This window comes from Coturnix japonica, chromosome 4 (genome assembly GCF_054131305.1).
Source record: "Coturnix japonica strain WE chromosome 4, WE-NBRP24, whole genome shotgun sequence".
NCBI classification, from domain to species: domain Eukaryota; kingdom Metazoa; phylum Chordata; class Aves; order Galliformes; family Phasianidae; genus Coturnix; species Coturnix japonica.
Window position 1 is genome coordinate 17,599,232 of NC_140666.1, and position 23,994 is coordinate 17,623,225.

The following is a 23,994-nucleotide window of genomic DNA, read 5'->3' on the forward strand; positions in this document are numbered from 1 at the left end:
GAAAGATGAGAGCAGACACTGACCCATGAGCTGTCTTCGGTGATGGTGCCATATGTAGAGTATGCATGACAATGCTAGAAAACATGCAGTAAATTTCAAGAGCACTCAAATATAGAGGCGCCAGCAAGCAAGTAACAGCGGACTGGTATGAAGTCGTCCCTGCTTGCCCTCTGGGCTCTTGTGATGTTTTGTTAAACAGATACTGAATTCAGTGCACAGCCTCAAAGCAGCTGGAGTTTGCAAATTATGGCAGTGTTTGGGGAGGACAGTAAGAAAAACAGTGTGTGTTTAGGGGAAACAGAGAGGGACACTCATGGGCCTTGTCTGCGTTTTTTAAGGATGGTTCTTAGAATCGCAGAATAGATTCATAGAATATCCTGAGTTGTAAGGGACACACAGGGATCATGGTGTCCTATGCCTTGCTCCACACAAGGCCACGCAAAGAACAACTTTATGGTGGTTGTTTTTTTTATCCAAGAAGGACGTAAGAAACAACTCCGAAATGGCATCTGGCTGTCCCCAGAGTGCTTCCAGGGCAGGCAGAATTGGTGGAGAGCAGCAAGGATAGGGAGGCTGCTTTTGCCTTGCTGTGTTTCTTCCTTCTGGATCACACAGTTTCTTGCATGGGACAGTGTTAACACTTTATAGAGCAGATGGAGCACACAACAATGGGATCCAGATAGACTGGAGGTCCTTGCTCTGCCTGGAAATGCCACAGAGATAATGTGACTGCTGTTGCGTTGCAGTGCATTGTGCTGTGCAAGCTGACATCCTGCATGTGAGGACGTTTATGTTCTGTGGAAGTTTTTTCTGATACCATATGAATAATCTGAGCCAAAAGTTTTTGGGGCTGATGGGGTGCTGTGTGTGTCCCAGTGGTGCTACGTTTGGTGCAGCAGAGCCCCAGTGCTGACAAACATGGGCCTCCACAAAAGTTCATCATCATCCAGAGGGAGTTCTCAGGAAGTGACTTCTCATTCTGGGGGAAGCAGCAAGCCAGCTGTGACCTCTCAAAGAGCTGTTGCTGTAGGGAAGGAATCAGTTCAGTTGGTGGTGACTGGTGCTCTGCCTGCTGCCCGCTGAGATGCTGAGCCCCCAGGCAGCAGGTAGTGGCAGCGCCAGATCCTAGATGAACAGGAGGCATTCAGTTAAAAAAGGAGCCTGAGAATAACCTAGACTTTCCTGGAGAAAGGTGCTCTGGAAATATGAGAGTTGGTCTATGCTGGGATGTGTGATGATGCAGGCATTTGAGTGCTAACAGAGGAATGTGAAGACTAAAATGTCTTGGAGTGCAAGAGCTAGGAATCACTCATCAGTGAGCTTAGCTGTCTTGGATCGCTGCATGGAGGTTGGCACTGGCAATCCCACTGAGGAAAGGATGGCCACCGGTGAGCAGATACCAAATGTGTCGATATATCACATTCAGCTCTCTGGCATTCCTGGCAGCAAGAGAGAAGCTGCAGACATTGAGAAACAGCCAAGTCCTCAAACTGCCAGGGCAGCTCCTTGCAAAGAGGACCCTGTTATCAGGGTCTTTGGCATGTGAGACCAGTCCCCCAAGTGCTTGATGTGCAGGCTGTTCATTTTAGGTTTCAACAGGCATGTTTTGTGGGTTGATGTGTAAGGCTCTCTGGGATCTGTAACCACCACATACAGTATGTCATATGAGATGCCAGCTGAACACCTACCCCATCATGCCTGTGAGCTGTTTAATGCCAGCACTTTGCATAGGACCTGATGGGTACAGAGGAGAGCTGTGTGCCTGGCCCATCCTGCTCACACCAAGCTGCACTAGGCTCATTTCTAATACAGTGTGATGGAGCAGTTTAGAGGTCTTCATGGAGCAGAGCCAAGGTGAAAACGATCCACTTGCCTTCGCTGACCAGCACCAAAGCAGCAAATTTCTCTTTCAGATTTCATCTGCCAGGAAAGCTACTGTTTTTATGAGTGTCCTAGTTGTTGACAGATAAGGGCAGGGAAAGCATGGGGACGAGGAATTGAGCAATAAGCCTTTCTGCCAAGGAATAAACACTGTCAGGCGTGGGAAGTGCTGCCCTCTGTCTCCACAGGATGTTTCTTGCTCTCATTTCTCTTGGCAGAAAATTCGTTTCCTCATCACCCCTCTCCTCCCCTAGTCTACTTTCAGCTGCGGCTTCTCCTCCCCATCACTTCTCCACTTCTCTCACCACATCCTCCCAGCAAGCAGGAGACTCCCTCACTTTCTGCATGGGCTGCACATGGACATGGTGGAAAGACTGCTTTAAAATTCATCATCTTGAAGGAAAAGAAGCGAACTCAGGCTGTCACTGGTGATGCTGTGAGAAGAAAAGGAGGAAGGTAAATGCACGTTCTTCATTCCAGCTGAAATAGGGTGATTTTACTGCTGAAAAAGGGGAAGTAAATGCAGCCCTATGGAATTAGAAGGGGCAGACGTGCTGAGTTTTCCCATGAAATTATTTAAATAGGGCCTAGTCCTGAAAATAAGCAAAGAAAGTCATTGGAAAGGGGAAGTGCAATGTTAAAATTGCCAATGAAATATTTCTGTTTTAGACTTTCTGTTTTAGAGTTAATACAGCAGTTTTTATGATAATCACCGTTGAAGGGTTTTTTGCTTTATTCAGTTTTTTCCCCTGACTTTGTATCAGCATCTTCCTCCTTTCAGGCTATTCTACTCTCATACAAGGCTCTGCAGGGCTTCACATGTCTTGGGACACCCATGAGTTAGAGTGCTGTGATCAGGGAGAGTTGGAAATTGCTGGTGTTGTTCTCAATCTAGCTTGCATCCGTGGGCATAAATGTACAGTTATTGCAAGAAGGCCGGGATTTTGAGGGTTAACCACTGAGCAAAAAGTTTATTATAAAACTAGTGATGGTGGTATTTTATAAGGCTTTTCTTATAGACTGTGGAATAGGACCAGATAAGCCCTGACTTCTCTTTCCTGCTTACTCTCTCTCCTTCTCTCTATCCTAATCAGGCTTCCTCCTCTTTTCCCCAAGGCAGCTGCATCCTCAGTGATGCTCTGACCATCTTTTCAGCTCAGGCAGGGTCTGTGAATGTGGTCTCTGTCTGGAGCCGTGAGCTTCACCTACACAAAGGTGATTTCCTTCAGTTTGACCCTCAAGACTCATCTTTTCATCTGCAGCATTTGCTGCTAGCAGAGCTGTGCATGTGCTGCCAGGCAGCTCCTACTAGGCACCACTTTTGCCCATCCTGGACTCCCGGCATGGCAGAAACACACAAGCTGTTGCTGGCAAATGGAGCTGTACCTGCCTGTCAAAGTCAGCATTTTAATCTCGTAGAATCATAGAGTTGTAGAATGGCTTGAGTTGGAAGGGACCTTAAAGCTCATTCAGTCACAACCCCTGCTGTTGGCTGGCTGCCCCCCACCAGCTCAGGCTGCCCAGGGTCCCATCCAACCTGGCCCCGAGCACCTCCAGGAATGGGGCACCCACAGCTCTCTGGGCAGCAGTACCAAGGCCGCAATGAGATTTCCCCACAGCCTTCTCTTCTCCAGACCAAACACCTCCAGCTCCCACAACCTGTATTCATAGGAGTGGTGCTCCAGCCCTCAGATCAACTTCAAGGCCCTCTGGACCAGCTCCAACAACTCTTCATCCTTCCTATGTTGGGCCCCCCAGGCCTGGATGCAGCACTGCAGGTGGGGCCTTACAAGGGCAGAGCAGAGGTACAATCTTCTCTTTTGGTGCAGCCCAGGATACAGTTTCGGGCTCCAAGCACACACTGCTGGCTCGTGTTGAGCTCTTTACTCATCAGAACAGCCCTTCTCCTCGGAGCTGCTCTCAAGGAGTTCATCTCCCGTCAGCACAGAGATCCGGGATTGCTGAAACCAAGTGCAAAGTGTTGCACTTGGCCTTGTTGAACCTCATTAGCTTTATGTGAGCCCACTTCTTAAGCTTGTCCAAGTCCCTTTATCTGTGACCCCTCTCCAACCAGACTCTTGTACGGGAGCTCATGTCCTGGGAGCTCTGTTTGTAAAACTTGGTGTGACCAGTTAGTTACTTTAGTTTAAGTGACTATTTAGATACAATCCCTTTGAGACCATGAACAAAATACATTTTCCTTCCACTTTTTTTTTGCGTATTTTTTTTTTCTTTTTCAGTGTGAAAGTTATAAAAAGCAATGTACTGAGTTATAAATGGTGGGTGTCCCCTGAGCCTGGCTTACAAGGTTCGCATGGAGGGGTAGATCAGATCGGCTAAGAGGAAGTCAAACAAAGCAGCAGAACCTGATGCTTTTTAATAGTGAAGTAATCAAAATCTTTTTTTTTTTTTCAGGTAAGACTTGTATACCTCCATCAGGCATTGTATCTCTCTGGCTTCCTTGTTAATGCATCCCTGAGCTGCAAATGTTAGCTGGCTCAGTACTAAGTCTGGCTCTCTTCAGGGTTAGCTGCAATGTAAACAGCACGTTCTTACTGGAAGCTTTAGCCTGATTCAGTATACTGGACAGCCATGGGCACCTGGGTACCCCAGTGGCAGCTTTTTAATTGTACAGAGATGCTGATCACTACCAGGCAATTTGGCTGTGTTGCATCTCATTTTTGTCACCCCTACAAAGGCACATAGTGTTTGTACAAGACATCAAACCTTGCAAGAATATCTTTGCCTTTAGCTAAATTTCCATTTACGGTTTGCCCTTCAGGGGAGCTCATAACAACCCTTTTTTCTTTCTTTTTTTCTTTTTCTTTTTTTCTTTTTTTTTTTTCTTTTTTTTTTGTTATTTATTTATTTATTTATGTAACTTTCTAAATCCATTTAGGATCTGAAAACCTGGCCAAAGCAAACACTGCCCCAGACAACATTCCTCCCCAGGCACAGGCAATGGAGGTGTGCAGCCAGTAACATGCTAAGGCTACCACATGAGCCTGTGCAGTCTGTCTGCTCACACCACATGGGCTAAAACTCCTGGGTGTTTTCACCCTTATCTCTGCTCTGGGAGTTATCCAGACATTTATTTTTGGTTATTGCTTTAAAGCCCTCCTTGGGAAAGCTCTTTCATAGCTGTACTTTGACTATGTCATTTCTGTGTACGTGCTGCTAATGCTGTTCATTTCAGTTGCTGCTGCAGAGAAGATCAATTTTGAATACAGTGGGGCTATAAGTCTTATTTAGTGGGGTGTGTGCTGATTTTAAGACTGCAGGATTTTGAAGATGATACTAAATTGGGAGGAACTGTTGGCTCTCTCAAGGGTGAAGAGTCCTTGAAGAAAGGATTTGAAGGGATTGTCCTGGTGGAGCACACTGTGGGAGGTGCAGTAGAATTACCAGGTCACACCAATAGTTGAGCACTAGGTGAGAAGGTGTGGCTAACCCAGACAGCTCAGGTGCAGGCAATGCACCTGAGTAATGAAGAGGAGCCTGGATTCCACCCTCCTCTCACTTAAGGGTTAGCAGCCAAGGCATCAGTATCTCTTTGGACAGAAGTTGCTCTCCTCTTGAACTGCTACCAGACACTGGAAGATTGGAAGGGGTAAGCAAATGTTCTTTTGTCCCACTATGGCTCCATAGGGTTTGTATCCTACTGGAAGACACTGTTATCACCTTCCTTTGCCATAAAGGAAGAGAGAGGAAGTAGCGGTCTGCCTGTAGCCCTAGTGTTCCCACACTCTATGACCACCATAAGCCATACTGAGATACTTAAGGCTATTCTCAGGGAATCACTAGTTCTCAGTTACTCATCCCATATATCCAGCATGCAAATCCGGGTGAATGGGTAGGGGTGACCCAAGAGGAAGGTGTGTGGGAGGAGATGGCAAATGCTAAGGCTTCCTGGATGTTTTTGTCAGGTGTTACTTATTAGGGAGGGAGGATGAAGTAAGTCTGAATCTGAGCAAACCCAGAGTTGATCCCAATGTAGTAGCAAGTATTTGCAGCTGAGGGTTAAGGTCTGTGGGTACAGCTGGATGTGATGAGGTGCAAGAGGAGCCCCTGGCTTCATGTGTTTGTTTGCTGAGCAGCTCTTATGTGGGAGGGAGGGAAAAAGAACCTTGTGAGATAAGGTGCTAGACTAAGTAAGTGCTGCTTACCTTTGTTTCCTTCTCATGAGTTCTTGCTGAGCTTTGGAGTGGTTTTATCTCTGTTACCTGGCTTTGGTAAGGAGATGGTCAAGCATGCCTCCATCCTGACTTTGCTCTCACAGAATGTGGTCTTATAGATGGTACCAGACAGAAACTGTTTCCATAGTAAAGAACTGCTGATTGCCAGCATTGGCACTACAGTTCCTACCTTTGCTAGCCAGGATGTGCCCCGTCTTGTGTACGTAAGCCTGATGGTGCTGGGCTTCATGTGAAAACAGAGGGCAGTCTAAATTAACCAGGAAGGTCACTGCCAAGCAATGAGGTGCCTCAGGGATCCCATGAGGCCCCAAGAGTGAGGGCTGAGGTCCCCAGTGTCTCTGAAGGCCTTTGTTTGGAAGGGTGGACTGGGGCAGTGCATCCAGGTCACCTACAGACCAGCATGCTCTCAGGGGATGATGAAGTGGGATGTCTTCTGCACTTGAGAAGACACTGTGTGGCATTTTCAGTTGCTTCTCTTTCTAAGCAGGTGTGTCAGCAGAGTGCTCCTGACTCTTGTTTTTATGTGTATGTTTTTCAGAGGACTTTTATCTCAACTCTCCTGCCAGAATAAAGCTCCAAAATGCAACCTGTGTCCCTGCACAGCCTTTCGGAGCTGGAAAGAGCCAGTCTGCGAGAGCTAGCCCTCTACCAGCTGCAAGAAAAGCTGCTTGTTGGAGATCTCAGCCTGGCTAAAGGTAGGGGATGGGAGAGGGTGGCAAGTGCTGGGGGTGGGGGGCTGAGGTCTGAGCCATTAGTTCTACTTATCCACACTCCTGCACTTCATAATGTGGGATGATGTTTATAGATCAGTATTTGTGACACTTTCACTTAAGAGTTTTGGTCCATTTTTTTGTTTGTTTTGCTTGTTTCCTGCTTTGGTCTGAGCATCGGAGGCTGAAGCAAGCTTCTGGGGAGGGTTTCTCTGTCAATAGGAGTGTGAGAATATGACCCTGCCTTTGGTCCTCCTAATGCAAAACAGATGCAATGTGATTTAGCAAGGGTTTCCAGCAGGGCGATTCCACTGGGATGGGGTAAGCTTTGTTTTGTGGATTAATGTTCAGCACAAAGCTCTGATGCTGAGATGGGGCTTATGCAAGGCTAGGGGATATGCTACTGAAATTAATGGGCAGATAAATATAGAAATTCCACAGGGACTATGGTCCTCTGTCCCAGCCTACAATGAAATAAGGGAATTATCTGGTTTCCCATAACCACCAGTGTTCCTTAATAACTTATCTAACCAAGTAAGTACAATGAGCTGAGAATCAGTTGGCTGCTTCTCAGATTGTAATTTAACAGTGGAAGACCAGATACAAATGCCTTCTCTATGCTCTGGGCCATGTTTTGGCATCCCAGTAAGGCAAAAGATGCTTACTGATCACCAGCTGAACACACAGTACAGCAGAGCAGTTGCAAAGAGTGCTTGGGTTCTCCAGACCCACTGCCCACTCACTGTGTGTCTGTTGCTGGAGCCCCTCAGCTCTGCAGTGTTGCTACAGAGGAGGAGTTGTTTCTAATCACTCATCCTCAGACTCCTACTGCATAGCAAGCAGGTGCCAGAATGTAACTGGATCTATTTATTCTGGGTCACATTCAAGTTTTATTTCTTGTTTATTTCTTTATTTTTTTATTTCTTGGCATATTTTGGAACATTTCATTGCGTGAAATGTTTTCAAGAATAGTGAAAATGGAAAGTTCCCTTCTTGTTCCCAGGATGTTTGATCACCCCAGGGCTGCAGCAGCAGCCACTGCTGTTTCTTCCAGTCCCTGGGGACCTCTGTTCATAAACATTCTGCTCTCCCCAATTTGTTTGTTTGTCTTGAGCTGTTGTGATCCATTCTCAGTGATATCGTGCAGCAGCAAGTAGCTTCTCTATGGAACAGTGCAGGTTGAAAAGCAAATCAGAAAATTCCTTCTGTGGGCTGCATTTTGTCAATCAGATTCCTCTCTTCCTGCAGGATGAGCACAGGGACTGTGAAGTCCTGATCTCAGCCTTGTGTGCATTTCATATCTTACGTTCAAGAAAGCGCTTTCCAGTGGACTCCTTTCTCCTTATCTCTGTTTTTGTATCTCTCGGCTTTCTACCTGCTATTGTGGTTTTTTTTTCTTTTTCAGTTGGTTGTCTAGGAGTTGGTGTAAAAGGCTAGATGAGAATTAGCTATGCAAACCTTGCACCTGCATCACTGTTTTCCTGTGTTGATACATTAAAGGGAGACTCATAACGTTTGGAAATGCCTGAATTTGGTCTTCATTGTCTCCATTTGAGTACATTCACTTGCCTACATGAAATTTCTTCGATAAATTGCCCTCCTTAATAAACAGCCACCATATGATTGTTATTACCTCCCTCAATGAAAACATGCTCAGCATCTTCTTTAACCCTCTCCAGGGAAGGCATACAGTGTGGGAGCACAGGGTATGTGAGCCACCCTTTGGGACAGCTTTGATGCTCCCTGGGCTGCTCTCTTCCTTCAGTCCTTGCCTCATTCAATCCCAACAAACTTCTGCAGCACTGCAGACCTTTGAGTAAATAACAGCCTTCAGGATGACCCTTTTGAAATGCAGAAGAAACTTTTGATGGACACTGTAATCTCATTTTGGTTGATTCTGCAAGAACGAGTTTGTTGTTCAGGAGAAGCAGAAGACAAAAACAAGATGAAATCTTTGAAGGAGGTACAGCTACCAGTGAAAAGAAGTTGTCCTTGTCTCCCAGGCTTGAAGTAGGTCATAAGCATTACCCTGCCACAAAGATAGCAGCTCGTGCCTTCTGTAGGGAGGGATCCATGTGGTTTCTTTACTATCTGCTGCCTCCTGGTTTGTTCCTGTTAGGAATGTTTGGATGGCTCCAGGAGTAGAGAATTATTGTGACTGTATATTTAAACACTGGAGTTTTTTGCTGGCATTTTTTCTTCCATATCTGGGTAGTGTTTTTTGGCTCCAGATTGTTGCTCTAAGATTGTAACTTCTTGCTATTAATTTCAATGAAACGAAACATATGGTGCTGTATAATGATTAATGTACACTGTGTTTTCATGTGCATACTGTTCATAGCAACACAGCTTCCATCTCAGTCTTACAGAATAACCCAAACATTTATACAAGCTGCATCTAAGAATAGAATTCCTAATAAATGGCGAAGGCCAGAGTGGGATGATGTGTTCTGGGAAGACTTAGAGTGGTTAATGGATGAGTTTTCAGTTAATTGACGCAACAAAAAATGGTGACTGCTGTTCCTGGATGTACATCTCTGAGGTTACTTAAGCATAGGGCTTGGCTATCTACAATCAAGATGTGATTTCTTGGTGATGTGTTTTGTCTAATTTTTTGTTTGTTTGCTTATATTGTATATAAAAAAAAATCAGAAACAGTTCTAGGGCTGTATTTCTTTTTCCAGTGTGGAGACCAGACCTCTGAGGCTGAATTAAAGTAGCTTTCCCAGTTTTTAGGTGCCCCTTCCTCCACTTCAGGGGGACAGATGTCAGTTGAGGGACGTGGTTTAGGGAGAACTATTGGTGACAGGCGGACTGGATGATCTTGTAGGGTCTTTTCCAACCTTGGTGCTTCTATGATTCTATAATTCTATGACAGGAGTCCCTCTCTTGGTCTGTTCCCCCAGGCAGCTGATGCCAGTGTGCTGTCCTGTGTGGCTTGTAATACCACTGTGTCAAGTCCACAGTGGAGGTGCCAGTGGCCATGCTCTACATGCAGGGGTGCAGAAAGGCCAACAGCTTCAAGGTGGAACTGTGCCAAAGCAGCCTAATGATCCTGGGCCTTTGCTTTTTTCCTACAGTTGGACCTAAAGGCAGTAAATCTTTCCGACAGAAACTGGAGAGCTTTTCAAAGGAGAAGAAAGGTGAGCAGCCTCCTTCGTACTTGAGTTTTGGTCACTACTCTCAAACAGAATGGGTGATTTTTAATGGGACTGAGCCAGAAATCTGAAGTTAGCAAGGTGATTTGCCAGTGTAGCTTTGGTTTTCTCCAGAGTATTGTGTAGTAATGCATGCATAACCACGAGAGACTGTAGAAGGGTGAGTGTGTGTGTGTGCATAACTTTCAGGTCTGCCATCCTGGACTCAAGCTGCATGTCTCCTTTTCATGTATTGAATCAGTCTTACACTCAGTCCTGCTTACACTCTTGCTGGTTGTTACCTTTACAGTATCCTGGTATTCTTCTGTGAGTTAATTATTTTACCTAGACATGCATATGTGTCCTTGGCAGCTGGCCTGTACTGCTTTAGTTGTTTTTCACTGCTAACAATACTTTTCAATGTCTCCCATGTTTTTTTTTTTCACTTAGACTGCTCTCCTCAGACTTTTGGGATCCCACTGTGCCAAGTCATTGCCAATGACCGTGCAAACAGACAACTGCAAGAAACAGTGAAGAGCAGCCGCCGGCTGTGCGTGGAGGTGGAAGAAACAGTGACAAACTTTCGTGCTCAGATGCAGAAGAGATCCCCGCTGGGCAGGGGCTGTTGGCTGGTACCTTATGACATGTTCTCTGAAGAGCCTCTTTCTCCAGACTTCCCTGACCATAACTCTTCCTGGAGTCAGAGAAGGGTATGATTGCAGAAATGAACTAACCTCTGTGGCAGGCTCGTTGTGATAGTATTGCAGACTGGGGGAGGCTCAGGCAAATGTTATGGCTACTGTTCATGCACTCGGGGACTAATGCTACAAAAGAGATGGACTGTGACAGGTGGGTCAGTGTACACTCTCTGTTATGGAGCCGTAGAGCTCAGGAAAGCCAAGGTCACCAGAAGCACATGGTCAGATTTCTATTAGAGCAGATAGGGATAGGAGTAGATTCATCATCAGTAGTATAGACTTTTCAGACCCTCCATTGCATCATGTCTTCTTGAGCAGTACCACCAATAGATATGACACCTGTCATGTCAGATTTTTGGCGGTGTAGCAGCTAGAGACAGGACCTCACATTTTATGAACTCCTATCAGAAACTGATTGTTGATTTGGGTCCTGCTGGCTCCCTGGCCTCAAAGCAGGGAGAGACCCTTCTCACTACTAGAGGAGCAATGATGCTGGTGGTCTGCTTGCAGTGTTGACTGTCTTTGCCCCAGGGGGCAAGGAAGATGGTGCTACTGGTCAGCCTTGGCCACCTTCTTGGCTATAGTTCTGTTTCCTGTGAGAGGAAGTAAGTATAACTTGGATTAGGTTTGCTTCATTTCTTTGGAGTAGAAACCCATGCCTGACCTCTGTTGTATCCCTGTAAATTCTGCTGTAGAGAGACTCCAATATAGGTAACTAAATCCAGTACATTGCATGAGGATGGCAGGCTTGGGGGTGTTTCTTCTTTCCCCATGTCTGCATGCAGTATAGGCTCTGTCCCAGTAGAAAGGCTCTTTTTAGAAACGCCTCACACTAGGAACAGTGAACATAAATGAAGTCACAACAGTTGAAAAGTGCCTCTATGATTCCATTACAACCCAAGTCAGGCTTTTTGTAGACCTCTACATTCATTTGGAGGCTGTGCTTCTCTTTGTCACTAACTTCTGTGGTAACAACTATGGTAGTGTACTGGGGTCCTGTGGGACAGTTCCTGCCACCTTGTGAATCACCTCTGCTTCGTCTCAGGGGGCCATGTCTGTGGACTGTATCAGTGAATTGAGTGGCAATAGCTCCAAGCTGCTGGAGGCACTGCAGTTGTCACATCCCCATGAGCTGGATCCACGGAGGAACCTGGGCAAGAAAAAGATGTTAAGTCTCAACCCCATCGCCTGGCAGGTCCCACGAATTGTGGACAGATGTTGCAAACACATTGAAAGATATGGTAAATAAGGATTTCCTCCCAAACCTTTTTTCTTATCCCCTCTGCCAAGAACAGAGAAAAACACACTGCCTCACGAGTGGGACGAGATAACTGTTTCCATGATGTTAACATGTTCTGCTTTGGGAATGCAGAGCACTAACTTGTCTGTTTCCCAGGTCTCCAAACGGTGGGCATCTTTCGGGTTGGGAGCTCCAAGAAAAGAGTTCAGCAGGTAAACTGCATCCTTTCTGCATTCTCATATCCACGGGATAAATGCTTGCATGGGAGGTGAATGAATGAAGCAGACACTGGCATGTTGAGGTCTAAAATATCACAGGTATATACTGGAGAGCAAACAGTTTGCAACCTGTTGAGTCCTTTGCTCAGCTCTGGAGAACAAGCAACATCTTTGCAAGCTGCCTTTAGCAGCTGAGCCTCATTCACTTGATGGAACTTCAGAGTTCCTTCTTGCCAGTAACAAGCTGCTCTTGTGTTCTGGCATGACTCCTTCCAGCAGCTCTGTACAAATGAGTGTTTTTCAACAGTGTGACTTGCTTTTATTCTTCTCATTTCCATCTTCAAGTTGAGAGAAGAGTTTGACCATGGACTGGATGTTTTCTTGGATGAGCATCAAAGTGTTCATGATGTCGCTGCTCTGCTCAAGGAGTTTCTTCGTGACATGCCAGATTCACTGATTCCCAGGGAGCTCTACACAGCCTTCCTCAGCACGGCCTGTAAGCACCCATCATGAATTATTGCTCTCTTTCTGCAGTCCACCCATTACTTCTAGTTTTGTAAGGAAAAAGGGGAATTTTCTTGTCCTTGTGTAGTCACTAGGCCCCAGCACAGTTCAGCATGCTATGCAGTATCTCAGCCCAGTGGTTTCCACTCTTAAAGGTGACTTAGCAAATGTTCTGTCTAGGTCCACCTACCCCCCACAGTTAGGGTGACTGCGTTTTTTAGACTGTCTCCACTGTTAATATCCTCATACCTTCTTGGTCTGGTTCACCATCTCTTTGTCTCTCTTTCCCCTCCTTTCCATCCTTCTCTTGTCATATCTGATAATTCAAATCCTGGATTCTCTGCTTCCACATCAATAACCAGATCATAGTGTCTCTGGCCTAGGACAGTCTTTGGCCATGGGGTGTACGGTATTAAATGCAACTACATCACAGACTTTAATGAGATCTACTGGAGTTTCATACCTGTGTAGGCAGGATGAAATACTGTCTTTACTGATTTACTGTAAAGGGTAGCACCTGTCTGGCTCCCTCCAGAACTCATTACTGCAAATTTAAAATAGAGCTGTCCAGCTGGAGATACATGTGAAGCAGACTGGGAACTGCACTAAACAATGATCTTCTCTCTGTCCAGCCATGGAAGGCCCACCACAGCTGGCTGTGCTGCAGCTGCTGCTCTTTCTGCTGCCCCCCTGCCATAGTGACACGCTGCACCGTCTACTGCAGTTCCTTAGCAAGGTGGCACGGCATGCTGAGAACTCCTGGGGCCCTGATGGCCAGGAGGTAAGGTTTGTCCACATGGGTAGGTCTTTAGCAAGGGATTGTTTAAACTCTGTTGATGAAGACCCAGCAAAGTTAATTGCAAGCTTGGCTTAATCCTGTGACACCCTGAGCTTGCAATGGCCCTCTCCTGTGGAGACTCTTGAGCCAGCCAAAGGCTTAGGAGGTTTTGTGCATTTTTTTAGCCACTGTTCCAATCAGATGAATTAAAGGTGATAATCCGGCTGTCCTATACTGTGTACCTGATGCTACTCTGTGGTACAGATAAGGTTCTGGAGTGGGTTTTGTTTTTACACAAACTAGGGCAGGCAACATTTTAAAGCAAAGGAAGAAAAACCAGGAAAAGATAAAAACGAACAGAATTTCAATTAATTTCCTTCTCTGTGGTGAGTCTAATTTGCTCTCAGTTCTGTTTTTCTGGTTTGCAGTAACCCCAGGTTTTTCCAACCCCAACTGTCATGAGGAACTTATCATGATTCATTGAGGTTGATTATGGTTTCTCTGGACAGTTTGAGCTCTAAGTCTCCACATGATGCAGAGAGTCTGGTTTTTGTCCCAAACTGTAACATAATGTCGTCTTCTTGCACAGTTTGTCAAAGTGAGTTAGATGGGAATGGATAACCTGATGCAAACAAGGGGCAAGTGTATGCTTCAGCACCACACAGCCTTGAAGTTAGCTCCTTGTTCAGAGATGACTGAGCTGGACCCAGATCAACTTTCTATTTGTCACTCAATAGCTTGTGTTTCTGTCCTGGGGTGGGTGAGGCTATCCTGGGGCACTGCATGCTGCTGCATCTGTAGTTTCCCTTTGTTCTTGCTTACTAGATTCCTGGGAATAAAATGACAGTTTCAAACTTGGCCACGATCTTTGGTCCCAACATCCTTCAGAAAGAGAAGCCTGGAGAAAAAGATGCTGGAGCCATGAACTTTGAAGACAGCGCAGCTATCATACTGGTGGTTCAAAGGCTGATTGAGCACTATCAGACCCTGTTCATGGTAGGTGCAGCTTTCTCAGGGCATCTTTTCTTCTCTAAACTCTTTCCTAATGGTTGTAGAAACAAAGATATATTCACAGCCCCACTTAACAGCAGGTGACTCAAGGTGACTTGCAGAAATGTGATTAATTCCTCATGGTACATGTAAATATTAATTTGGGATGGGTTGTTACTGGTCTCATAAAGACTGTGCTGAGGGGCATACTATGAACAGGTCCCGTCTTTTCTCTCGCTTTCTACCCACACAATGTCTGACTGAACTCCTTTGGTACAGGTTACAATTAACCAAAAGCTGCTGGAGTGGTACCTCAGTATTGTTTCTCTCCCAAAAGTCCCAGTGAATGAGGAAAAAAGAGAAGCTCCTAAAAGGAAGGAGCTAGAAGGTGATGCTGGGAGGTCCAGATACTATAATCTCAGGCAGATGATGGGAAGGAAGTAGCAGTAGGGTGCCATGAGCAAGTGTGTCTGTCTCTTTCCTAGGTCTCTCCAGAAACACAGCATGACATCCTCAGGAGACTGTTTCAGACAGACCCTGATGTCATTGACTACCTCTTGCGCAGGAAATTCAATGTTGTTCTGTAAGTCTCACTCAGGGTACAGCTGGAGGGCACAATGCTCCATGCTCTCAGGGTCACGCACCAATGTGTGCTGCTTTTTCATTACCTGCGTCACTATCCACCTCCAAATTTCCTTCATCCTTGTTGGCACTTTTGCTTATTTTTGGCCTCTCCTGCATGCATGTAAATAGACATGTGCCTGTATCTGTTTGTGACTGCCAACTATGTTTCTACATATGCTCCTTGTCTGCAAGATAGAGTAGTCCTATAAAAGACCAGAACTTGAGCTCATTTACTTCCCTGTGATTAAGAAGGATGGTATAAAAGGACCCCATGTCTCATGGGCTGGACCTTTATCGTGACGTAACACAGGACGTACTTTCCTGCTTCAGATCACAGGGAAGCGCTTGCTCACCAGCCTTCAGTCTCCTTATAGGTCCAGGCAGTCCTTCAGTATACACTATGTTCTGTATGAAATGGTTTCCTGGAGCATAGATCTTACAAGTAGTCTCTGCTCCTTGTCTTAATTCATGTTCCTGTTGGTGTTGGTCAAAGAAATGATGAACGTTTGAGGTCAAACAGCATCTTTTTCTTTCTTCCTTTCTTAGGAGCACGGAAAGTGAGGATTCAGCAGAGGAATGTACTCCAATCCTGATGCCTGATCAGACCCTGGAAAGTAACTCGCTCTCAGAGTTGTACAGCAACGTCTCATTCCTGAACTTGAACATGGGCATCTAGCCAGCCCTCAGCACTGCCTTCCATGGACAAAACTGGGCAACATTTCCACTACAAAAATGTTCTCTGTCCTGCTTTGAAGGAGTGGAGAAGGGAAGGGTGCACGAATGTATTTGGAAGTATCTTTGCTAACTGTAGGCATGTAAATGGTTCTGGTGTAGCGAGATCTGCAGCAGAATGGATTTTCAGTTACAGCTTTGCTGCCTGTCAGCTCATAGGGAGGCGGCTGGGAGAGAAGCAGCTTGAGCTGAGACCTACTGGGCACGACTGGCCTGAAACACAAGTGAGTGGAGACTGCTAGCAGGGCAGGAAGGGTGGAAAAGTGCAGTTCAAGTTCATGCAATCTGTATTTTGATATCCCACTTGCCATGTGTTGTCCTATCACTGCTTAGAGCAGAAAGAGATCTCGGAGCTGAAGAAATGACCATAACCCAACAGCACCATTATTGCGAAGATCCATGGCTTGCCATGTTCACAAGGAATTGTGGATATATGTATATTTTTAAATGTTGAATTCAGTTTTCCAACTGCTAATTAGATAGAAAACACAATATTGGCCACAAAATACATAGGTAGCGTAGTACAAGGGAGATGTATGCTCTGAGAATTGTGAACATCTTTATTCCTTGACTAATATTCAGTAAGTAGATCATCTAATGTATTATATGATGTATTACAGAGATGAATGTCTTCTTGTGATCTTTGGCTGATAAATGCCTGGTTTGTTTGTTTCCTACAGCTGAGGCATTGGAAGGTACTGCAAGTTACATGCAAATGTATGTTTTTAGCTGATGGGACAGAATGAAAGTTACCAGCAAATATTTCCTGCAGTTTTCTTTCCGTTTGCTCTGCTAGATGTGGCCTGGTGGCCCCTTCCCCAGTAGTTCCCCTGGGTTGGGCTGTCCTTAGGTGAAACAGCATGCTCTAGATGTGGTACATCTTTGGGTATCAGAAGTATTCCAAAGGTTTAGTTGTGTCATGCCGTGTCATGATGAAAACATTAATCTTTGTGCTCCTGGCAGGGCCTGACCTCTTCTGAAGACTGTTTTCCTGATGTGGTACAAAGATGGTGTATGTATATTTTCCTGTGTTCCTTATAGGAACATTGAGTCAATCCTAGAGTTAGTCCTAGGATGTGAGGTGGAACGGGGAATCACAGATGGGGCCAGCGTCATTGGGAAGCTTTGGGCAGAAGGACACACTTGTAAAGAGTGGCTGTGGTAGGTGCTGGCTGGAGCCAGCTCAGTCCAGGGGATGGCAAAGTGGAACACAGAGGGATACGGATCAGGAGTCTGGCTTGAGATATAGGTTATGAAAACAAATGGTGGACAGGCCTAAGGCTACACCAAAGGATGACTCTGAGGCTCAAGCATAGAATGGGAGCGCTCCTGCAGCAAGAACATCAGTCATCTGGAGTTCTCACAGCCCAGATCCTCTGTTTGGCTCTGCACAGGTCCCTGCATAAGGTTTGCAGTTAAGGTCAGGGTTAATGCTGAATTCTGACCATAAGGTTATGGTCATGTCCTCCCACTTCCAAGTTTTTGAGTGGGTTGGAGCTTTCTCAGGGTAATTGAATTACTTTTGGGAAGTTTTGATTGTTCTGATTTTGATGAATAAATACACCATATTAGTTTCAGTGATAACATCTTTTTTCCTAGGACAAATGGCAAGTATAGGCTTAGTGTGTGTTTAGTGGTAGAAGTAGAGCTAGGGTTCATTTTAGGTTAGGACTGATAGGGTTTAGTAATGGGATTAGGGTGACTGCAAGGATTGAGGTAGATTAAATATTTGGGCCTTTTCTGCTGTTAACAGTTTGTGTGTCCTCTGCATGCTCAAGTGGAATTGGTGACCACAGAAAAGCACTTTGGGGTCCTGCAAACAACAGAAGTAGGTTTTCATTAGGGATTAAGTTTTGTTTTGTGGGCACAATTCAAGTGTGGACCTGTGTGATCCAGCATTTCCCTCTTTGTGAGCAGGGAGCCCACAGCTCAGCTCACGTGCCCCACACTTGTCATTACTGTGCTGTGGCCTTGGCCATCCTTTGTAGCTATGTGGTTAATGAATGAATGATCTTTCTGGCACCAGGCAGGGAGAGGAGATATTCCACCATAGCCTCATCTGCCCAATAGCTGCACTGCTTGGTGTTTAACTCTTGCTTTGAAAAGGTCCTTTTCCTGTGGATGGATATGCTTGGGATGGATGGTGAAGCAGTACCCGGAAAATAGCAGGCTAAAGAAGGACGAGTGTGCTGAGAGATAGCTGCTGAAAGCCTCCCACGAACCCAGTGATCAGCAGTGCTGTTGGCTCTGCAGGAACAGATAAACACAGGACATGGTGAGTCTGCTCAATGCTCCCGGGGCCATCAACACGCTCAGGCAGCCAACGGCCAGCTGTGCAACCAGGATCATATCCAAGAAGGCAGCAGAGCAGCCGGTCTGTGCCGACAGATGCAGGATTATACCTGGTGCAAAAGCAAACCCTCTGGGGCACCTTTCAGTTTCTTTCTAAAATCCTCTGGCGCATCAGTGAGACTCTGCTCCTCAGCCAACAGCCAGCACTGGTTTCACTACCCCATGGGGTGTGAGTGACACCTTATCTCGTGTCAGCCACAACAGCTCGAGTCCGTTAGCAGCACTAATGAGGATAAGGTCTTCTAGTAACCGGTGCCCTTAGTAGCTCAGGGAAGGGGTTTTACATCAGTTGGACACCTTTTCTGTGAAAGCCTCGGGAGGGAGCACTGGGAAGGAAACAGATCCTCGGTTGGGGAGGAGTGGTTATGAATATTCATCGTTTTGAATTCAAGATAAAGCAGACCATCTCTATGTCTTTAAACGGACATCCCTGGCAAGGGCTGAACACCGGCACGTTGCTGAAAGCTCCACATGAGGGCAGCTGTCACCACTTCTCTCAGTAAGTGCCGCTGCTTCCTCTCAGCAGCTAAAGAGAAGCTCAGTAGCAGGCACTGCCTGGCACGTGTGCTTGCACATGACTTGCTTTATTTCAGCTCCCTCAAACAAACAGGACTTCACAAATCACTTGCACAGCACTGTTGTTTCTGAAGCACTTTGCCCAACCCTTGCTCAGCTGCTGACCCAATAGACCTGCTCCATAGAAGAGACATGGACACAAGTTTGATGGATAGAAGTAAAGCCAGATCCTGGCAAATCAACGTTGCTTCCTCTGTATTTCTGAGATCAGAGAAACTGCCTGGGGCTTTATGTCCAGAGAGGAGGGGGGTCACACTCCTGTGGCAGGCTGAGGGCCAAGGGGTCAATACCTGATTATGTTTGACCTAGAAAATGAGTGGAGCTGCACCCCTGCTGAAAAGAGATGTCATAGGGGCATCAAGGGCAGCTTTGTGCTGGCAGTGTGGGACACAAGCTGGCTGGACATTGCATGGCCTTAGAAAAGTAAGAGTTCTGTAGCAGAACCGGCCTGAAGCTGGCTGTGGGCCAGTGCTTGTGACCTGATAGGAGGGGAATTGCCTGGGGTTTCCAGCCTTCCCCCTACTGTGTCATTTACAGTAAAAACCCCAGAGCACTGTATGGCAAATGGGAGCCTGGCCAGTCCCACTGCAGTGTGGGATGCTGCTGTAATGACTGCTTGCTTCTCGATGGCCAACATGCAATTTCTTCTAAATACAGGTTCTGTGCCACCCTGCACTGAAAGGAATGAAGGGACACTGAAAAATGGTGCTGACATCATCATCTTATTGGTGTGCTTAGCTAAAACGGTAGAAAACTGATAGAAAACAGAATCGGGGTGACAGAGCCTGCATCCAAATGCCAGCAGCAAGGGGCAGGGAATGCCTTCCTCTGCACCCTTTCCCTCCTCTATATGGCAATTGCTAATGCTGAAATCATTCACCATCGCCACTCTGTGACAGTCACAGACAGCAGCCTCCTGGAGGTTAAAAGCTCTGTTCTGGAAGAGCTGGGCTAATGACTGGTACGGGCAGCTGGCAGGGAGATGTTAAGGACCGCAGTCACATAGCAGAACTCCAGCCAAGGGCCATCCGCACCGGGAATCGGCTGGGCTGGGCTGGAGGGAGCCCCGGGGAGACCCAGCATAGAACCAAGGCAGCCACACCCCGGTCCCGGCGCTGCCCCGGCCCCGCCCGGTGCCGCCTATTGGTGCGGGGCGGCCCGCGGGGCGGCGGCGCTGATACAAAATACGCCGCGACCGCCTCTGCCCCATCGGAGCGGGTCGGGACGGTAAGTGCTGTGTGCCGCTGGGATCCCGCTCTTCTCCGGCCGGGGGGAGCTTGTTCGTGGGGCTCTGCAGGCTATGCGAGCTCTCGGCTATATGGTCCATTAGCCGCCAGCCTGGGACCGCTCCTGCAATGGCTGAGGCTTTGCCCGGTGCGCATCCCCAGCTTCTCACTGTCCGATGCTTCTTTGCAGCCATGTCGGACGAGCTCAGCGATCTGCTGCGGGAGTTCGATGAGGTCGTCGAGGGTTTCGACAGAGGCCCCGCGAGTCAGTATGAACGGCACCTGGAGGAGCTGAAAAGGAAAGCGGGGCACAGTGTGTACGACAGCGGCATCGATGAGCTGGAGAGTGAGTGCGGGGCTGCGGGGCAGGGTGGTGTTCCTGAGGGTGGGATCGCTTGGAGAGCTCTGGGGCTCTACCATGGTAAAACACGAAGCTTCCTGCTGGTTCAGCCCCTGGGCTGCCTGTCTGACCCGACTCATGTGGGCAGGATGAGTAATGCGGTGTCTGGGAGGGCTGTGGTAATGGCTGGGTCCTGGTCCAGGGGCTGCCAACATCTGCTGGTGCTGCTTCTGGAAAGCTGCTTGAGAAAACAGGGAAGATCATGACCAGTAACCTACAAGTGTTCCTTCTAGCCAGGGAAAAGCGGGTGGACTGGACAAGTGAGGAAGTGGCCTGGGGTCCTGTAGTGTGCATGGGGTCTGTCCCTGGTTCCGCAGTCTCTTTACTGGGTGCCTCTAGCCTTGGGCAGCAACTGATGCTTTCCATCTGCAGGTACCAGCACATCCCCAGCAAGCAGCTTGAACTCCAGTGAGGAAGATCTCAACACTCACACTGGTCCTTACTCCTCTAAAGGTAAGGTGGGAAGGTCTGTCTTAAGGGCTTTTTGCCAGGGTTTCCTTACTTGCACTGGGGAGGTATTACAAGCAGTGAAGGAAGTCTCATGCCTAATAGCTGGATCACTGTGCTGCCACAGTCGTGCTCCCAGAGCCTGGGTATGAAACTGGGAGCAGAGAGAATGGGGTTGGTGGGCTGTGAGGAGACAGTTAGTTCTCAGGTGTGGAGGTTTCCTTTCCGTTATGTCCTTGGGTAGCATTGTTGTGAAACCTCCTTCCCAGCTGTGATCTGTGTGCCCTTCACCCAGACTAGAGGGGGGTTTGGTGGAGGGCAGTGGGATGAAAAGAGAGCTGATGGTGTCTTTCTATCCAATAGCAAAGCTCGGAGACACACAGGAGCTGGAGGAGTTCATTGCAGATCTGGACAAAGTTTTAGAGGGTACGTACATGGCTGTGTCCACCAGGCCTTCCTATAGATATGGGACAGCCTGCGACTATTTCAGTGTGGTTTCTGCAGAGCTGGCTGTGCTCTCACACTGGTGTGGAGTTGGGGCATTACTTTTCTTTTTTGCTTATCTGAATATTATTACCACACGCCTTCAAGCTCTTTCAAGTGAGGCAGAAATTCTTCTGCTTGAGTATCTCTGGTACCTCAGTTTCCCCAGCTATTGAAGTGGAGGTGGCAATACTGCCTTGGTGGAGAGCCCTAAGAGACATGTGCCCATTGGAAATGTCCCATGAGGAATGTGAGGGTTCAGACTGATAAGTACCACCTAGTGCCTGCCTGGGGAAAGGCCCACTAGGGCACACTGACAGTGAGCAAGTCTATCAGAGTAGTATGTTGGCATATGCAGAACAGAAACCACTTTGGATGCTGTGTGCAGTGGTGGAATGGGGAATTCCAGCTGTCTGAAAGCACAGCTGGGTTGTGATATCACTGCAGATGCTCCCTTACTGACAGAAGGCTTGGCTGCAGGTGTCCCCGAAGAGAGTGGGTAGCTGGGTTTCTCTGTCTGGCTTTCTTGGGCAGCATTACAGTATTGTGAGGTTGGCTTTATCTGGGGTAACTGAGGCATGGGGGTCATTTTTCTATCCTTGCTCTCCCCACTAAGTCACAGTTCCCAGTATCTGTTCCTATCAGCCAACTCATTTTGGATGTGCAGAAGGGAGGGGAAGGAAGTGTTGCTTTTGCCGGCCCTGAGTCATACTTGGAGTTAGTAATGAGGGAAGGGGGCTGCAGATTTCTGCTCTAACCCTTCTGCAAGTGATTCTGGGAGCAGGCATGGGGATACCCAGTGTATTAATGCATCCCCCCAGCTATGGTCTCACTATTTTTCTATCTCATTGCTTGTCCTACAGAGATGTGAGATGTGGTTTTGGTGGAAAGTCTGGAAGAGGATCCACAGCAGATACACCCAGCAGCTCCCTGATGTACCCAATGCTTCTGTGTCCCTGCCATCCTGCAGCTGAGTGGGTAACAGTGCCTCTCTGCCATGACATGCTACTCCATGCCAGGGAAAAACAATCCCAGCCACAAACATGGACTGATCCTGCCTCAACAACTGCTTCCTGCCCCAGCAGCAGGAGAACTGGGATGTGTTTCTGGTGCTGTTGGGTTGGGGTGCTGGGACAGCTGCGCTTGTGCCAATCTCATGGTACTGGCAAGCTTAAGCCTGTATGATCAGCTCTGCATGTTCATGGCACCCCCAGCCAAGGAGAAGGAGGGGCTCCCCAGACCCTGGGGTCTGGGCAGGGCAGACTGGCATAACGGCAGTGGGAGCCTAAGGATGGTCCTCAACATTGTGGGCACTGCCGTGGAACAGCACTTTCATCCTTGCCTTGGGCCTGCCATGAGGTCTGCTGGCTGGCAGCCGCAAATGATGGCATGGTCAGCTCTGTTTTAATTGTTGGGCTTCAATCTGTTCCCATGTTCAGGACAGGACTCTGCTGGCACTAAGCTATGAAACCCTCTTGGTGAGGACATCAGGCTATGCCCTGAAAGGGGGACTGGTGGCTGTTGACCAAGTGGATCTGGGGAGTTTACCCTCTGAATTCAATAGTGGCATGATGGTGATACAAGCGAAGATCAGCTTGCTGTGCTTCATTGACACCTTGGTGTCCTTTCCAGGTTCAGGACACCTGTTCCTGCAGCAGTATGTCAGGCAGTGGCAGCCATTGCTGGCCTTTTGCTTCTCATGGGTATTTGCAAATAAGGCCCCTGCCTGGACCCCAAGTGCCTCTGCCCTGATTTCTGCTGTCAATACTGTAACGATGATGATGTACACTGTACAGTTAATGTATTTTTAAGAATGGAGTTTTTAAGTCTCTGAATTTGTCTCTGTGTTTTTGTCCTGTTCCTGGGTGCTTACTTCATCTCTGGAGCTGTCTGCAAGGAGACACTTCTCCCAGCCCAGGGTGCTGCCACCCATGGGCTATGAGGGGTTGGGGATGCTTAGAATGAGTTAAGCAGCCTTCCACCGGCTGAAAGCAGGTGGGAGACTCCAGTGGATCCCTGGTCATCTTTGTCCTTGCCTGGGCTCAGGCTGCCTGTGCCTGGATGACCCAGAGCACAGGGTAGGCTCAGTTGCTGTTGGATTTATCCCTGAGCTCCTGCTATCTATGGGGCCAGTGCAGTGTTGTTCCTGCCAGAACAGCAGAACTGCAGAGTTTGTAAGGGACCTCTACAGACAGCAGTCTCCCCATGGTAGGTTGCACAGGTAGGTGTCTAAACAGGTCTTCAGTGTCTCTAAGAAGAAAATCTCCACAACCTCTCTGGGCAGCCCATTCCAGTGCTCTGTCACCCTCACCTTAAAGATGTTCTGCATATTTGTGTAGAACTTCTTGTGTTCTAGGTTTTTGGCCATTGCTCCTGGTCCTATCACTAAACACTGATGAAAGTACTCTGCCCTTATCTAACTGCTTTGATCAATGTTTATAAATAGCTAGATCCCCTCCTTGTCCTATCTAGCCTGAACAGATCCAGGTCTCACAGCTTTTCTTTGTGTTTGGGAGATGCTCCAGGCCCTTCATCATCTTTGTTGCCCTCTGCTGGACTCTTTCTAGGGCCAGCAGTGATAGACGGACAGAGTGAAGGAGGGAGACAGCATCTGTTAAAGAGGTTTTAGCAGAGCTCTCTGCTGTGATACTCTGCTCTCTCTACCCTGAAGACTCAGACCTTCTTGCTGCTTTATGTTCTGCTGGGACAGGGACAGGCTCCAGGCTCCCCGGGGAAATGTCAGGAGCTGGCAGAGGGCCTGGCTGCTCTAGCAGGGGTGGATCCCCCCCCAATTGCACTGGC

At 47.5% G+C, this 23,994-nt stretch overlaps 2 protein-coding genes across 4 annotated transcripts; both read left to right on the plus strand.

Annotated features, from left to right (window-relative positions):
* The first annotated feature begins 1,838 nt into the window (after positions 1-1,838).
* Positions 1,839-16,470, plus strand: LOC107312797 (rho GTPase-activating protein 6-like). 3 transcript variants are annotated; one of them, XM_015860507.3, is made up of 12 exons: positions 2,017-2,337; positions 5,211-5,491; positions 6,616-6,772; positions 9,868-9,930; positions 10,375-10,634; positions 11,668-11,863; positions 12,019-12,074; positions 12,426-12,576; positions 13,217-13,365; positions 14,188-14,358; positions 14,838-14,935; positions 15,523-16,470. In XM_015860507.3, the coding sequence occupies exons 3-12, from the start codon at positions 6,658-6,660 to the stop codon at positions 15,650-15,652; spliced, it is 1,389 nt and encodes a 462-aa protein (XP_015715993.2). In that variant the 5' UTR covers positions 2,017-2,337; positions 5,211-5,491; positions 6,616-6,657; the 3' UTR covers positions 15,653-16,470. The 3 variants fall into 3 exon arrangements, with proteins under 3 accessions (XP_085400775.1, XP_015715993.2, XP_015715991.2); XM_015860505.3 differs by lacking the exon at positions 5,211-5,491 and having other exon boundaries at positions 2,019-2,337; XM_085544649.1 differs by lacking the exons at positions 5,211-5,491; positions 14,838-14,935 and having other exon boundaries at positions 1,839-2,337.
* A 3,132-nt stretch (positions 16,471-19,602) lies between these two features.
* Positions 19,603-23,027, plus strand: LOC107312799 (regulator of cell cycle RGCC-like). Its single transcript, XM_015860509.3, has 5 exons — positions 19,603-19,863; positions 20,053-20,208; positions 20,635-20,715; positions 21,073-21,135; positions 22,056-23,027. Exons 2-5 carry the CDS (start codon positions 20,055-20,057, stop codon positions 22,061-22,063), a joined length of 306 nt encoding a protein of 101 aa, XP_015715995.1. The 5' UTR covers positions 19,603-19,863; positions 20,053-20,054; the 3' UTR covers positions 22,064-23,027.
* Positions 23,028-23,994: the final 967 nt, after the last annotated feature.

Bases quoted from the DNA above. Each gene is read 5' to 3' on its own strand.
- LOC107312797 (XM_015860507.3), top strand. From the start codon at position 6,658: ATGCAACCTGTGTCCCTGCACAGCCTTTCGGAGCTGGAAAGAGCCAGT. The intron at 12,577-13,216 runs GTAAGCACCCAT...CTCTCTGTCCAG, and splicing joins AGCCTTCCTCAGCACGGCCT to CCATGGAAGGCCCACCACAG. The intron at 13,366-14,187 runs GTAAGGTTTGTC...CTTGCTTACTAG, and splicing joins GGGGCCCTGATGGCCAGGAG to ATTCCTGGGAATAAAATGAC.
- LOC107312799 (XM_015860509.3), top strand. From the start codon at position 20,055: ATGTCGGACGAGCTCAGCGATCTGCTGCGGGAGTTCGATGAGGTCGTC. The intron at 20,209-20,634 runs GTGAGTGCGGGG...TTCCATCTGCAG, and splicing joins CGGCATCGATGAGCTGGAGA to GTACCAGCACATCCCCAGCA. The intron at 20,716-21,072 runs GTAAGGTGGGAA...TCTATCCAATAG, and splicing joins TGGTCCTTACTCCTCTAAAG to CAAAGCTCGGAGACACACAG.